General features: G+C 36.5%; 2 protein-coding genes across 2 annotated transcripts in view; one reads left to right on the top strand and one right to left on the bottom strand.

Annotated features, from left to right (window-relative positions):
- Positions 1–14,020, top strand: part of LOC144956619 (uncharacterized) — a gene marked incomplete at its 3' end in the record, with an annotated part of 23,408 nt that extends 9,388 nt beyond the window's left edge. The window contains 2 exon segments of the mRNA XM_078887241.1: positions 8,915–12,827; positions 13,928–14,020. Coding sequence (XP_078743367.1) covers positions 9,573–12,827; positions 13,928–14,020 — 3,348 coding nt within the window.
- LOC144956890 (uncharacterized) overlaps positions 1–14,636 on the bottom strand; it is a 602,990-nt gene that overhangs the window by 374,331 nt on the left and 214,023 nt on the right. The gene's annotated exons all lie outside the window — the stretch shown is intronic.

Below are 14,636 nucleotides of genomic sequence, written 5' to 3' on the forward strand. Positions count from 1 at the left end.
TCATAGGTATATGATTCAAGGGTGATGCTCCCATCCAACCACCCGCTGTGAACAACATTGTTTTTCAAAGAATCTAATGGTTTTCGCTGGTGTTTCATGGAATGGCAAGACCCAAAGACAAACTCAAAGACAAAGAACAATGTTGATAATTATATAAAGTAATGTAAATGAGCTGCTCGAAGCTCGAAGAACTAAATTAAATAACAATGTGAAATTGAATGTAAGCTTCAAATTAATATGCGAAAACAGATATAATGGACATTTCGGGTTTCCCCTTTATCAACAAAGCAAGATGAATGAAACACAATCTCAATCTATCTCATTCGTCTGTAGTGCATTTTTCTGATTTCTACATCGTTTTAAAATAGCGTTATAATTTTTTTCCCGATTTTATTTCTCATATATATATTAACTATATATAATATATATATATATATATATATATATATATATATATATATATATATATACATTATATATATATAATTTATATTATATATATATATATATATATATATATATATATATATATATATATGAGCCAAGGTCAAAAGGTGCCAATTTTTTTTCTCAAAATAAAAGTGACATAATAGTCCATTTATGTTTCTATATGTGTAGCAAAAACCCTGTACTTCATGAATCAAAGGCCCTTTAGATAACTTTAAGGTCTAACGCAGCATAATATCGTCAACAATGCCTATAGGTTGCTGGTGTCACCTTTGACCGGTGACACCAAAATGAGACAAAAAACTCAATAACCAAATGATTTTTGTTGAGTATCAAACTTTATTTAGTAAGTTATAGACAAAACGACACAATCAACAACAATCATAGTACAATACTTTTACCAACTATTGGAGAAAATGTTGCTTTTTGGTGTCATTGGTCACAAGCAACATAGAATGCAAATATATTATTTCATAAAAATGTTTGTACATTAACAACAACAACAATATTGCATATTCTTATTACCAGCAATGTTCAGAAACTTTTGGAATAAAATGTTGGCACAAAATGTGACCAAAGCATATCCTTTTTTAGCGACATTGTGTCACTTGTGACATTAGACCGATGACACCATTACTTATGTCACAAGCAATACCAAATTGCAATTTCGACAATATATCATTAATTTCAGTCAAACCAGTTTAATAACCACAGTTAAATATGGAATTTAATAATATTTCAGAAAGCAAAGGCTTCCAAAATAAAAATATACATGGAAATTAAAGCATCTGAATGTGACTTGTGACATAACACCGGTGACACCATTACTTATGTCACAAGCAACACCAAATCACACTTTCTTCCATAATATATCATTATTTTCGGTCAATAAAGCACAATAACCTGCTCTAAAATGAAATTCAATAATATTTTAAGAAACTAAATACCTCTAAATCGGAAATATACTTAGAAATTAGTTATACCATTGTTGCTATTACTTTGCTCAAAATCGGCACTAGAACGCAATTTTGCCTCAATAAATCAAGAATCGCAACTGAACACATGTAATATAGCCTGTTAAAATGTAATTCAATGACATTTCAAGCTTTGAAGAACATGAAAACAGAAATACACTAGAAACTTCAAACTTAAGTATCACCTGTGACATTTTAAGCAATGACACCAATGGTCACAAAAAGTACCAGAAGTCAGACAAACACTAGATAAATATCAGCCATGGTAATGAATTCATGTAACCATACGGTAACATCCACCCTACTGCTCAAATCTGCTAGTTTGTAGTAATTTAGTGTGTTAATAGTAAATCAAATCAAATTTCTTGACAACCCTTCTATTTATCTGGATTCGTCAAAAGCTTGAGTTTTGTCTTTTTCTTGATTGATACAACCCTGAAACATAAAAAAAAATAGAATTACAAGGAAAAAATTAATTGTGTCAAAATCACAGTCTTATGTGAGATGTCATAATATCATATTTGTAAATAGAATAACAGCTGAAAACATAATTTTTTGGTGGCACTTTGTGATATCCAATATAAAGTGTTGCTTGTGACAATGTAAAATAGCGATGACACCAAAGTTCAACTTACCTTTTCTCCCTGGAGCCACGCTGGAAAGGCAAATGAAAGTGCTGCACTTCAAAGACTGGTAAGAAGGGTGGATCAAAATTGCGAATCGCCATTTAACGAAACAAACTTCCACGTGTTCACGCATGTCGTGTTGCTTGTGACAAATGACACCAAAACCAATAAACCTCAATATCAGTAAAACGGTATACATTTACTCCAAGATTTGAGTTCAGATAGTAAATCTATGCTTTTTTCTCATAATAAAACGTTTTATAAACATTAAACATGAGCTTTAAAGTTTCGTGTTGAGTCTTAGTATTGTGCTGTGTTTGATGACACCAAAGGTCACAAGCAACACCAACTTTTTAAGAACTCTATATGAAACTTATTCAGATATGTAATATACTGCAATTGGGTTTAAATGTAAATTTTGACTTTATACTATCAGTCAAATTTCAATCACGTGAGCTAAAACATCACATTTAATTTCTAGATGATTTCTAAAAAGGTGATGCGTTGACCTCGTTTTAAGCACATGCCAAACAGCATTCAAATTTCACTTTCAAGTTGTTTATTTCATATTCTGTTGAACAGAGTGTGTTGAGCTATTTCATTTTATCTCTTCTTCATATTATTAATTGATTATATGCATTAACCCAATGAAAAAAGCCCATAATTAAGTAAAAATCAAATTTTCTTAACACTGGTATCAGGCGGGCACCTTTTGACCTTGGCTCATATATATATATATATATATATATTATATATATATATATTATATATTATATATATATATTCTTTTTTTCTCTCTCTTTTGGTCTTATCTTCCATGCAATCGTTACATTTTGACCCAATCCTTCTCCAATCTCCCAAATCTAGAGAGTACCTACTTCATGCAGCATGTCAAGTCATTAACATTCTACCAAGAATAGCATGTAGCATGAAAGATTTGTCTGTATAATATGCATACCATTGCAGCATTGCATATCATACACTCACTCATGACGTAAATAGTACAAGGTCACGTTCCAATCCAAACGTTTATTTTTAGGCAATTGGCAATAAATTTTATTATATATCAACTCAGTTTAAAAAAAAAAAAAAAAACCCAACAAATCATGAAAAGAAAATACACACATCCACAAACACAATTTGTTATTTGTGCAGCTATATGGTCTTGTGGTTAGAAACACGCTTTTTAATCGGAAGGTCCCGGGTTCCTTGCTCGGCGCATAGTTGGTTCTTCGAAAAAGACTTTTTACTCACACTCTGTCATCGTACTCAGGTGTAAAATGAGTACCTGGACGTTAACTGCGTTGACTCTGTGGAAAAAAATGTATTATCGCCTAACAGGCGCCATGCCTCGTCTACGTGTTACGTATTGCTGCTGACCAGGGACATATTAGTAAAGCCCTTTGAGCACATTTAGTGGATATTGCGCTATATATAACACATCGTGTCTTATGGCTATACTAACCCATCAGCACCCACAGCCACTTTCAACGTCATAATGCCACTCACCTTATCCTACTTCTCCCGCTAATTTTGCAATCCTGCTTACGTAACACCGTGATAATGCCAGCCATTGATCTGTCCACCCGCAACCCCCCCCCTCTCTCTCTCACACACTTACCCCCCCCCCCCCCCCCCACACACACACACAATGACAAATCGTTTATCCGATTTCCCCAGTTTCCAATAAGTGCTTACAACCACTAAGAGGATCAGAATGATAGCATCATGCATACCTATCCCACTCTTCCACCCCCCCCCCCCCCATCCCTTTCCCTCATGGTATGCAAAAACCTCAGCGTTTATATTTATATATTATATAGTATGCGCTTGGCTAAGAATCTCACAACATTGCCATCCGAAAGTATAACGGACCAACAAACAAAACTATGTGTAACCATGAAATTTTATAGTCTGGGTAATACAGTTAAATGTTAATTATTCATAAAAGTAGATGAACAGAGAAAAACAAAACCGAACAATAACAAAGACACGAGTGACGTATACTTCATTCTATCTATAGCGCTATATCCACTAAACGTACTGAAAGCGCGTTACAAATGATCCCTATCTAATAGCAAGATTTAACTTGTAGGACGACACATGACGCCTAGTATGCGTTTTTAGAGACAACGCTGTTATCGACCAGGTACTCATTTTACACATAAGTACGGTGAGGGGAAGTGATTAAAAGCCATTTTCCCAAGGAATCAACTTTAATCTGCACCGTTCAGAAAAGGACTCAAACCCTGGACATTCCGGTTCGAATCCGACCACAAGACCACATAGCCGCATACATAATACATAGATAGAGCGGTGCATTGTAAATGAGGCAGATTGCAGCCTGTAATGAAAATAAATAAATAAATAAATGAAATTCCCTTTATTCATACCGTAAGGGACATTTTTCGCTAGGGTCTTTTCCAAATGGAGACTGGAATAACCAAGGCGTCATCCGCAATGCAGTGCCGCAAATTGAGCTAGGGGGAGGTGATTTGCTCAGGACCACACAATGCAGCGGCGGGTGATCGAACTCGATACCTTTCGGGTACGAAGCAAAGACCGTACTGCTGAGCCACGCTGCCCCCTTATGCTTGTCATGTACGGAAAATAGTTTTATGAATTAATTCCAGGTGACATAGGGAAACCTTGTGGGTGTCGATAGCTCAGTTGGTAAAGCACTCGCTTCACACGCAAATGGACCGAGATCGATCACGGGTGCAGTCGATATTTTCTCTCTCGCTCCCCCCCCCCCCTCCCTCCCCTGCACTCCCTTGTCCACCCATTAGTGATTGCGTAGTCGGAACATTTAACTCTGGCGGAAAGTACTTAGCGATAGAATAGTAGCGTCCTATCCAAAGGGTAGCAAGCAATTGTTATTGTCCATTTCACGCAATAGAAAACGGGATAAACTCCGGCTCTTTAGGCCTTATGGCTCTCAAGGAATTCCAAGTTCCTAATGGCTCTGGGTGACTACATAGGCCAGCCTCAAAAATGCATCTATATGGTCTGGTGGTATGACACTCGAATTCGTATCGGAAGGTCCAGGGTTCGGTTCTCGAGCGGCGCATAATTGAGTCCTTGGAAAGGCTCTTTTCTCACATTCTCTAACCGTACTCAAGTGTAAAATGAGTACCTGACCGTTATCAGCATCGTTTCTGTCCGAAAAAAAAAATTAATATCGCCTGACAGATGATATGTCTCGTTTTACGTGTTAAGTGTTGCTACTGGCTACGAACCCCTTGTAAAGCGCTTTCAGAACGTTTAGTGAATTCTGCGCTGTATAAACGGTCAATTGGTTTGGTTCTGTTTTTTTTTTTAGTCAGTTGCCCAATCCAGTATAGGGAATGAGACTAGCGGAAGAGTAGCGTCCCTTGATTAGACGTCACCTTACAGAGAGAACATCATTTTGGTTTTGAAGTGTCTCAAGCCGCTTTCACCGGAAGCGAGGACGAGAGACGCATGTGCACAACCAACATGACGTTCTCTCTCTTATATAACTTTTCCGCCGGTGACGTCACAGACTATGGGTGACGTCCAATCAAGGGACGCTACTCTTCCGCTAATATCATTCCCTATACTAATATTATAACGTCGAGATAAACCAGATACCGTAAAAATGAATACAAATTAGAAATAAACACAGAATATGAATGTGTATGTTTAGCAATTAAAATAACAATAATATTGACAAATTAGGGAGCAGGCGGTCTGGTGTAAGACCAAGATCTGAAAAAAATATGTTCGTATTGATGCTATGCGATCAGGTGAAATACTCACAACATCACCAGCCGTATATAATGTGCCAACACACAAAACGATGTGTAACCTTGAACCTTGTTTATAGATAGAATGCGGTTGGCCAAGGAGTTCACAACATTGCCATCCGGAAGTATAACGGACCAACACACAAACTCTGTGTGACCATGAACTTTTATAGTCTGGTTAATACAGTTTAGTGAGAACAACTCACAAACGCGGATGGCAAAAACAATAACAAAGGCCTGAGTGACGTCATCTGCATACTATCTATAGTCTGATTGGTATAATTTAGTGAGAACTTGTCATAGAAATGGCTGACTAAAAATGATAACAAAGAGCTGAGTGACGTCAATTTCATTCTTTCTATATAATGTAGAAACTGTCACAATATGAACTTGTTTTGGAATTTGTGGACAGCGTGGCTCAGCGATCCGGTTTTTGCTTCGTACTCGAAAGGTATCGGGTTTGATCACCCAACGCTGCACCGTGGGCCTTGAACAAATCACCTCGCCCAAGCTCAATTTGTGGCGCTGCACTGCGGCTGACGCATGGGTTATTTCAGTCTTCCCTTGGAATAGACCCTAGAGAAAAATGTCCCCCATGGGATGAATGAAGGGAATTTATCTTTTTAATTTTTATTTATTTACTTATTTAAAAAACAACATTGACAAATTATGGAGCAGACACTAGTGTAAGATGCGGCTATGTGGTTTTGTGGTATGACACTCGCTTTCGAATCGGAAGGCCCTGTGTTCGAGCCTCGCTCGGCTCATAGTTGAGTCCTTGGAGAAGGCTCTTTACTCACATTCTCTCACCGTACTCAGGTGTAAAACGAGTACCTAGTCGTTAACAGCGCTGTCTTTGTCCGAAAAAAATTAATATCTTCTAACAGGCGTCATGTCTTGTTCCACATGTACGTGTTGCTGTTGGCTAGGGACCCCCTGTAAAGCGCTTTGAGCACGTTTAGTGGATATTGCCCTATATAAAAGCTCAATTTTTTTAAAAGATTAGGATCTGAACAAATAGTTTGTATTTAAAAGTTCCAGACAAATGAGAAAGAAAAATACAAGAAAAAGAAGAAAAAAATTCCCCAAATTACATAGACAATAAGATAGAAGACATTCATTTCATTAACAGAACTTTGACATTGCTTCAATCTTGAGAAATTTACGATCTTTTCTTTTTAAAAAGCACGTACACAACAAAAGGCGACTGTTTGACATCTATATTATCATAAATCTACGGCCCCATTGCAGTCTTTGTTGTCGTCCATAGGAATAACAACAATGAATAAATCCAAAACAAGAATGACACTGAATGGCGGCAATCAATCAAGCTGACTCGAGTACTATAAATATAATGACGCGGTGGTTTTTGTCGTCTCCTCATCGCCAGGGGGCGTGCGGCGCGTCATCGCGTCTACATGACGTCATTTCACCAGCGGCACATAGAGAACATTACATTAAGTAGCGTGTATATAGTATGAAGTTGACGTCACTCAGGTCTTTGTTATTGCTTTTTTGCCATCCGTATTTATGCATATTTCTCACTAAACTGTATTAACCAGACTTTAGATAGTATGCGCTTGGCTAAGAAGCTCATAACATTGCCATCCGGAAGTATAACGGACCAACACACAAAACTGTGTGTATCCATGAACGTTTATAGTCGGATTAATACAGTTTATTGAGCATTACTCATAAACGCGGATGGCAAAAAACAATAACAAAGACCCGAGTGACGTCATCTTCGAACTATCTATAGTCGTTCAAGGTTACCCATAGTTTTGTGTGTTGGTCCGTTATACTTCCGGATGGCAATGTTAATGAGTTTTTTAGCCAAGCGCATACTATGCGCATACTATATATATATATATATATATATATATATATATATATATATATATATATTATAAGATTAGCGAAGAAACTCATAAAATTGCCACCCGAAAGTATAACGGACCGGCACACAAACTATGTGTAGTGACCTTGAACGTTTAGTCTGGTTAATACAGTTTAGTGAGAAGTACTCATAAACGTGGACGGAAAAAAGCAAGAACAAAGACCTGAGTGACCTTAACTTCATACCATCTATATATAGACGTGCATATATTTGCAGGTCTGATAACCCCCCAATTCCTTATGGGCTCATTGTTATAATGGGAACTTTAAAAAATGACGCAAAATATTGTCCATTACAACAATGTTAATCTAGACCCATAAGCCTGTTCAGATATCAGACCTGCATATATGTACACGTTTATTATGATTTTTAAAATCATGTAAAATAAACCCACATTTCTTGTTAATTTTGACTATAAATTCCATTTTTAGTATCTCAGTCATCGGGAATACTACCGCTTTGAAATGGTGAAAAACATATTATTATGTGAATCTCTAACTCAAGTCTGTATTATGTTGATCTGCAAAATTCCGACTCTATGGGCCTAAGAAGGACTACTCTTTTCCTCTGACTCAAGTCGGTTTTATGTCGATTTGTTAACCTCCGACTTCATGGGCATCATGGCTCAGAGGGACTACTTTTTAGTCTGATACTCTTCCATAAATCGAGCTTTCAGATTTTATATAGCGCAATATCTACAAGTGCTCAAAGCTCTTTTCAAAGGTCCCTGACCATAGCAACAGGAAACATGGAGAAAGAGACATGATTCCTGTTAGCGATATTAAAACTGCTTTTCCGAAAGAAACAGCGGTCATTTTACACCTGAGTACGGTGAGAAAAATTGAGTAAATAGCCTTTTCCACGGACTCAACTATGCGCCGAGCGAGGCTCGAACCCAGGACCTTCCGATCCGAAAACGACTGTCATACCACAAGACCACATATTCCCGCATAGCCATACACATCTTTTTAGCCTATTTATCCTCCTGAAGTACCTGCTCCTCAACGTTTCTCAGAACATCAATGTTAACCAAAATAAATCTTATTCAGCACATAACTCTGATTTTTTGGGTGGTGGTGGTGGACCAAGTTGTTTAACTGATTAATTATAATCAGCTAATTGTCATAAAAATACTAATTTGACGGTTGGTGATATTTTTCTTGGGTCTTTTTCAATGACACCATTTTCCTTTAACTATTACAGTTCTCAAGAAGGATAGGACAATGCTCGGAGGACAGCTGGTCGTTCTCCTTACGACAACAAAGTAAAATTCATGTTACCATCGAAACTAAACAAATCATTAGAGCTCGGCTTTGGAAAATACTCTCTCAAAGGCACAGTGGCTTATTGATTTACCCTATGGACTAAATTTAAATTGTCTGAGTTCGGATATGACAGATTTTATTTTCCGTCTCTTCTGGGGAGTTTTGAAATTGTGATGTCTAGTATACTAATATAAGCTGATTTAAACTTTATTCGCTGTTATGTGATCTATATTGTATTCAGGTTTATTGCCAATCGGTGCACGCAAAAAAATATATTCAAGTATTTTAGGAGCTCGCCCCCCCCCCCCGGCCAGCTAGTACAATCTTTTTGAGAAATCTGAATAATATAAATTATCATTTGTATTTTTTTTCTTTTTTTGTTTTAAAGTAAAACGTTATGGCTATCACCCACCGCAGCCTGTGCAAATTAAACTTGTTATAAACACAGAAGCAATGTGTGACTACTTCATCCATCTCATTCAGCTTTAGCTTGAATACCAGGCCATGACGTTAATGATAAACAATGGGATTCTTTTCATCTATTGGTGATTGTACAATACTTTTATTATCCCTAACGTGTAGAAAACGAAAGTAGAATGGGAGGTCGCAAAGACTTAGCCAGTAATCGTCAACTTTCCATGATCGAAGAGACCGACTACTTAGACGAGGGTCAAGGTCATTCTGAGAAAATTGGAAAACATCTATATCAGAATGGTCTGTACAATGAAATAAATCAACACACAAACCCTTTGACAACTGTTGATGAAGTAGATGTCAGTAATTCTAATTCTACTCCTAGTCGACATCTTGGTGAAGGACTGAGTACTAATAACATTTCTATTTTGAACTCTGTGTCTGGTTCAAGTAAATTTCACACGACTCACGAGGAAGACACTGATGAAAATCAGGACGTCAATAAATCTGTAGACAATTATTCGTTGTGTCGGATAAATTATTATTTTCACGAAAAATCGATTTCTTGCAAATCAATATTAAACACAAGTCAAAGAAATGGTAATTATTTTAATGATGATAATTGTAACAATAATAACACACTATCGGAAATCGATGAGAATGCAGAATTGGGGCGTGAGAAAAATGTCAAATCTGACACGGATAATTTTGTTACAAACACCCACCAACTTTGTAATGACAAAACAGGAAATCAATCCCAAATTCAAAGCAAAGATTTGACATCATTAACTCCAACGACACATTGCAATGTGGATAACAAAATCGATATAAACGATAATGGTAATGATACTAACAACAATATACATGAAATGTTTCAAGTTTTGATAAAATCAATCGATGGGACGAATAAAGACAAAACTCCGACTGTTATGGAACTGGAAGACGTCACCAAAATCAAGTCTTTGCTTTACCAGACTGATGAACGAATTGAAAAACAACCGATAGCCTTGAATGACATTATTTCAACGTTCAAGGAAAAGTTTTCAATGCCCAACGCCAAAAGAATGACGATGCCTGTTCGACAAAGAAGTAGACGAAATTTAGAACTGGCCAGAACTGGGTCATCGGAGTCCGATAAAGATAAAAGAGAGATAAGTGAATATAAGACTAATCTGATTTCAACTGGAGGTAGTTTTGACTCACAAGTTGGCTGCATGAAATCAAATTATGATGATGATAATAATAATAATAGTAATTCTGAGAGTTGTATATGGGTTGACGGAAAAGAAAAAATCAAGGCTTCTTCTTTGGAAGAGGGGAAAGATTATAGAGAATTTTTAACAGTTACGAAGGAACGTGATTCTGTAAGTATTGAATCAGACATTTCTGTAACAACATTTGACGTTTCTGCCAACCTCATTAGCAACGAGGTAGGAACAGATGAAGGAGATGATGAGGACACTGGTTGCAAAAATATTGAGAAAGTCCAGGGAGTAATTTGTGACAAATCAGGCACAGTTGATTTGAGGAATATTTTTGGGGATGTTGAAGACATTGTGAACTCCGTGAGATGTAGTCAATTAAGGACATGTGTAGAAGAAATAAGTATAAAAAGCCAGACCAATGGCAACAGCATAGAAATTGCTTCTGATGATACGAATGGCGAATTGTGTTTTGATAATACTGAATGTAGCAAGGAAGTCATTTTGTCTGTTGACAAGAATTACCATGCAAGTTGTGGTGAGAAAAACACGCTGAGTGAAAAACGTAAGAATTATTTGGACAAAGGAAGGCAAAAATACGTTGAAAATGACATGTTGGATAAAGACGAAATGAGTAAAGAAATATATTTGGATATTACGACTCAAGAAGCGATTAATGGAACAGAATGTAGTCAAAGAATGAGAAAGGCATTTGAAAAGGATGTTGATAACCAGAGAACAGAAAGCGATGTCTTTAAGGCATTCGTTTCCGAAAATTGCAGAGAAGAAAATGTTGGCAGTAAAAATGAAATTGGCGACAGTTGTACCCTGGTTTGTTCATTCATCGTGCCGGAGATACGCCGAGAAGGACCGAAGTATTACGATGATGATGAGAATTATGTTGATTTTGATTACGGAAAAAATAATGACAACTATGTTGATAACAATGACGATGCAGATGGTGGGGATGGAGGTGGTGATAATGGGGGCAGCATAGGTGTATTTTGTGAAAACATTACACATAATATAATAGACAGTCGAGGAAATTCTGGACAAAGAAAAAACATTACTGTAGCCAACAACCAAATTAGTTTTATTGAGACATTTGGAAAATCAGTAAATAACAAAATACATTCTCTGTCTCCAAAGAACTCTTCGAACACATCAATAACCTCTTCTTTATTAAACGTCCCAAAATTCCAAGCCGAAGAAGCAAGACCATCTCAAATCACAAAATTATCAAATCAACATCAAACTTCCGCGGCAACAAAACAAAATCATGGCAACACAACTTTCCTCTCCGTACCCCAATCTGACAACACCAATAATGTCGCCAAACAAACCACCAGCTTCCTCAATCCGAACGGCTCCATTGCCAAAAAGCCAATGCTTCGTCATGTCTCCCAGCCTAATTTGACTGCCCATCACCAACCAAAAATAAACAATTCAACCCCACCAAATCAGAGCAACGAACTGGGAAGTCCTGTATCAAAATTTCAGAGCGAAGACTTGAATTCAGATCTGGCTAAATTAAAAGCGACAGCCGTCAGACTAAACTTGGCTACGAGAAGACCTAGCTATCTAAAATGGCTGGAAGATAGGAAAACTAATTGGCCACCTCTTGGAACAATGCCACTTGGGAATTCGTCAACTTCAAAGCTCTTATCGGAGAAATCTGTAACTTTGTCAAGTGCAACAAATAAAACATCAGGATTGTCCGATTCTGCTGCACAGAAATCGCCGAAAGTAGACGAATGTCCGAGATCCCAGTCGTACAAAATGATTAAATCAATCCCGAAAGTAGCTGTTAATTCTAGTCAAAACAATAATGATTGTTGTGGCGATGACGTATACGATAATGACAAGAAGACTGTAGATAATGATGATGATGATGATGATGGTGTTGTTGTTGGTAGCGGTAACGCTGATTATGGTAATATAAATACGATCAAAGACGTATTTGGAGATGATCTTAAACATTGTCGGAAAGTTGATCCACTAGGTCGTCAGAGAAAAAGGACGAATATAGAGGTAGAAGTTCGAAACTTGGCGAGAAATGACATCAAATCTCGTGAGATTGGCGGAAGTAATGATGAGCAGTTGAGTGTTATTCGTACGGTCAGGGCGTTGTATCCATGGAGCAGACATCGGTGTCAACAAGGAGATCGGGACAGACTTACCCCGGACAGAAAGAAGAGGATAGAAAAGTCATTGGAGTGGCTGCAGACAGAACTCGTAAGATCTGAATGGATTTGCAATAGGGAACAAAAGGATGATGTCAAAAAACTGGTTCCAAACTCATTCAAAGTGTAAAAACAGTCTTCTAGGGGACTAAATACATACCTTGTGTACACGATCTTCTGGTTTCAGAGTGATGAAATCTTTTTTTTTCGAGTCTAAATATGTTATGCTGGTCGTCAATAAAGATAATCCATCCTCGCTCTTTTACGTCTCGTAGTCCTAATAATCTGCCTTTACATCCTGCCACTCAAATAAATAGTTATGCCACCATTTGATTCAATATATAATCTATTCATTATTAGTCCTCCGAATGACTGGTTACTTAAACACTGCGAATGATGTTGGAACCGGAAAAGTAGAATTGTGACGTCACGACATTTCTTCCCTATTGACATTTTTGCATTTGTTGTTGTTGTTGTGGTGGTGATGGTGATACACGTTATGTTATTGCTGTTGTTGTTGTTGTTGTTGTTGTTGTTGTTAGTATGTTTTACTTGTTTTATTTTGTTGTTGTTTTGTTTGCTTTTATGATTGTTGATGATGGCCAGTAATGGAACTAGTGGCGTTCTTACAGTTGATGATGTTGATGATAACATGGATGATGATGATGATGATGATGATGATGATGATATTGATGATGATGATGATGATGATGATGATGATGATGATGATGATGATGATGATGATGATGATGATGATAATGATGATGAGCGAGGCACCAATAGAATTACAAAGTAGAGATGATGATGATGATGATGACGACGACAAGGAAGACAACGACAATGACGGAATATACCATGTAATGAGCTCCGGGCAACATCTTTTTTTTTTCTTTGGAGAATCATTGTTGCTTCATGGGAGGCAATACAATCTTATCGTAAGCAGGACGTGTGAATGTTATATATTTATCGGTTGTGTCCCTTGGTTGATAATGTTTATTGTTATTATCATCTCGACCAACACTCCCACCACTATTACCACCACCACCACGACGACCACCACCACCACCATCATCATCATCACCATCATCATCGTCATCATCATTTTAAGTCAAAAGATCGCATAATATTTTTCTTTATCCTCACTATGTATAGAAAAGCATGCGGAATCAAGATCAGCAACTCGCAAGACAACTTTTGTCATTGAGGCAGGAAATCCACAGTTTGAAATACTCTATGTCATATCAAGTAGGTATTTAGTCTATCTATCTATCTATCTCTCTCTCTATCTATCTATCTATCTATCTATCTATCTATCTATCTATCTATCTATCTATCTATCTATCTATCTATCTATCTATCTATATTTATCTCTATCTATCTGTCTATCTATCTATCTATCTATCTATATCTATCTATCTATCTGTCTATCTATCTATCTATCTATCTATCTATCTATCTATCTATCTATCTATCTATCTATCTATCTATCTATCTATCTATTTATCTATCTATCTATTATCTATCTATTTATCTATCTATCTATCTATTATACTATCTATCTATTATCTATCTATCTATTATGTATCATTATCTATCTATTATCTATCTATCTATCTATCTATCTATCTATCTATCTATTATCTATCTATTATCATTATCATATATATATTATTATTATATTATATATATTATATATATTATATCAAATATATATCTCAATATAAATTATTATATGAAAATATTCAAATAATCAAATCGATCAATTTAAATTTTTATGGCAAAATACTCTCAAACCTGGGAACTCACCTCGCGAGGTCTAAGGTTTAAAAGATTTTATCCAAAATAAGGCTCATTTAAATCG

This window comes from Berghia stephanieae, chromosome 11 (assembly GCF_034508935.2).
Source record: "Berghia stephanieae isolate SIO BIC M18660-M18661 chromosome 11, UCSD_Bste_1.3, whole genome shotgun sequence".
In the NCBI taxonomy this organism is placed as follows: Eukaryota; Metazoa; Mollusca; class Gastropoda; order Nudibranchia; family Aeolidiidae; genus Berghia; species Berghia stephanieae.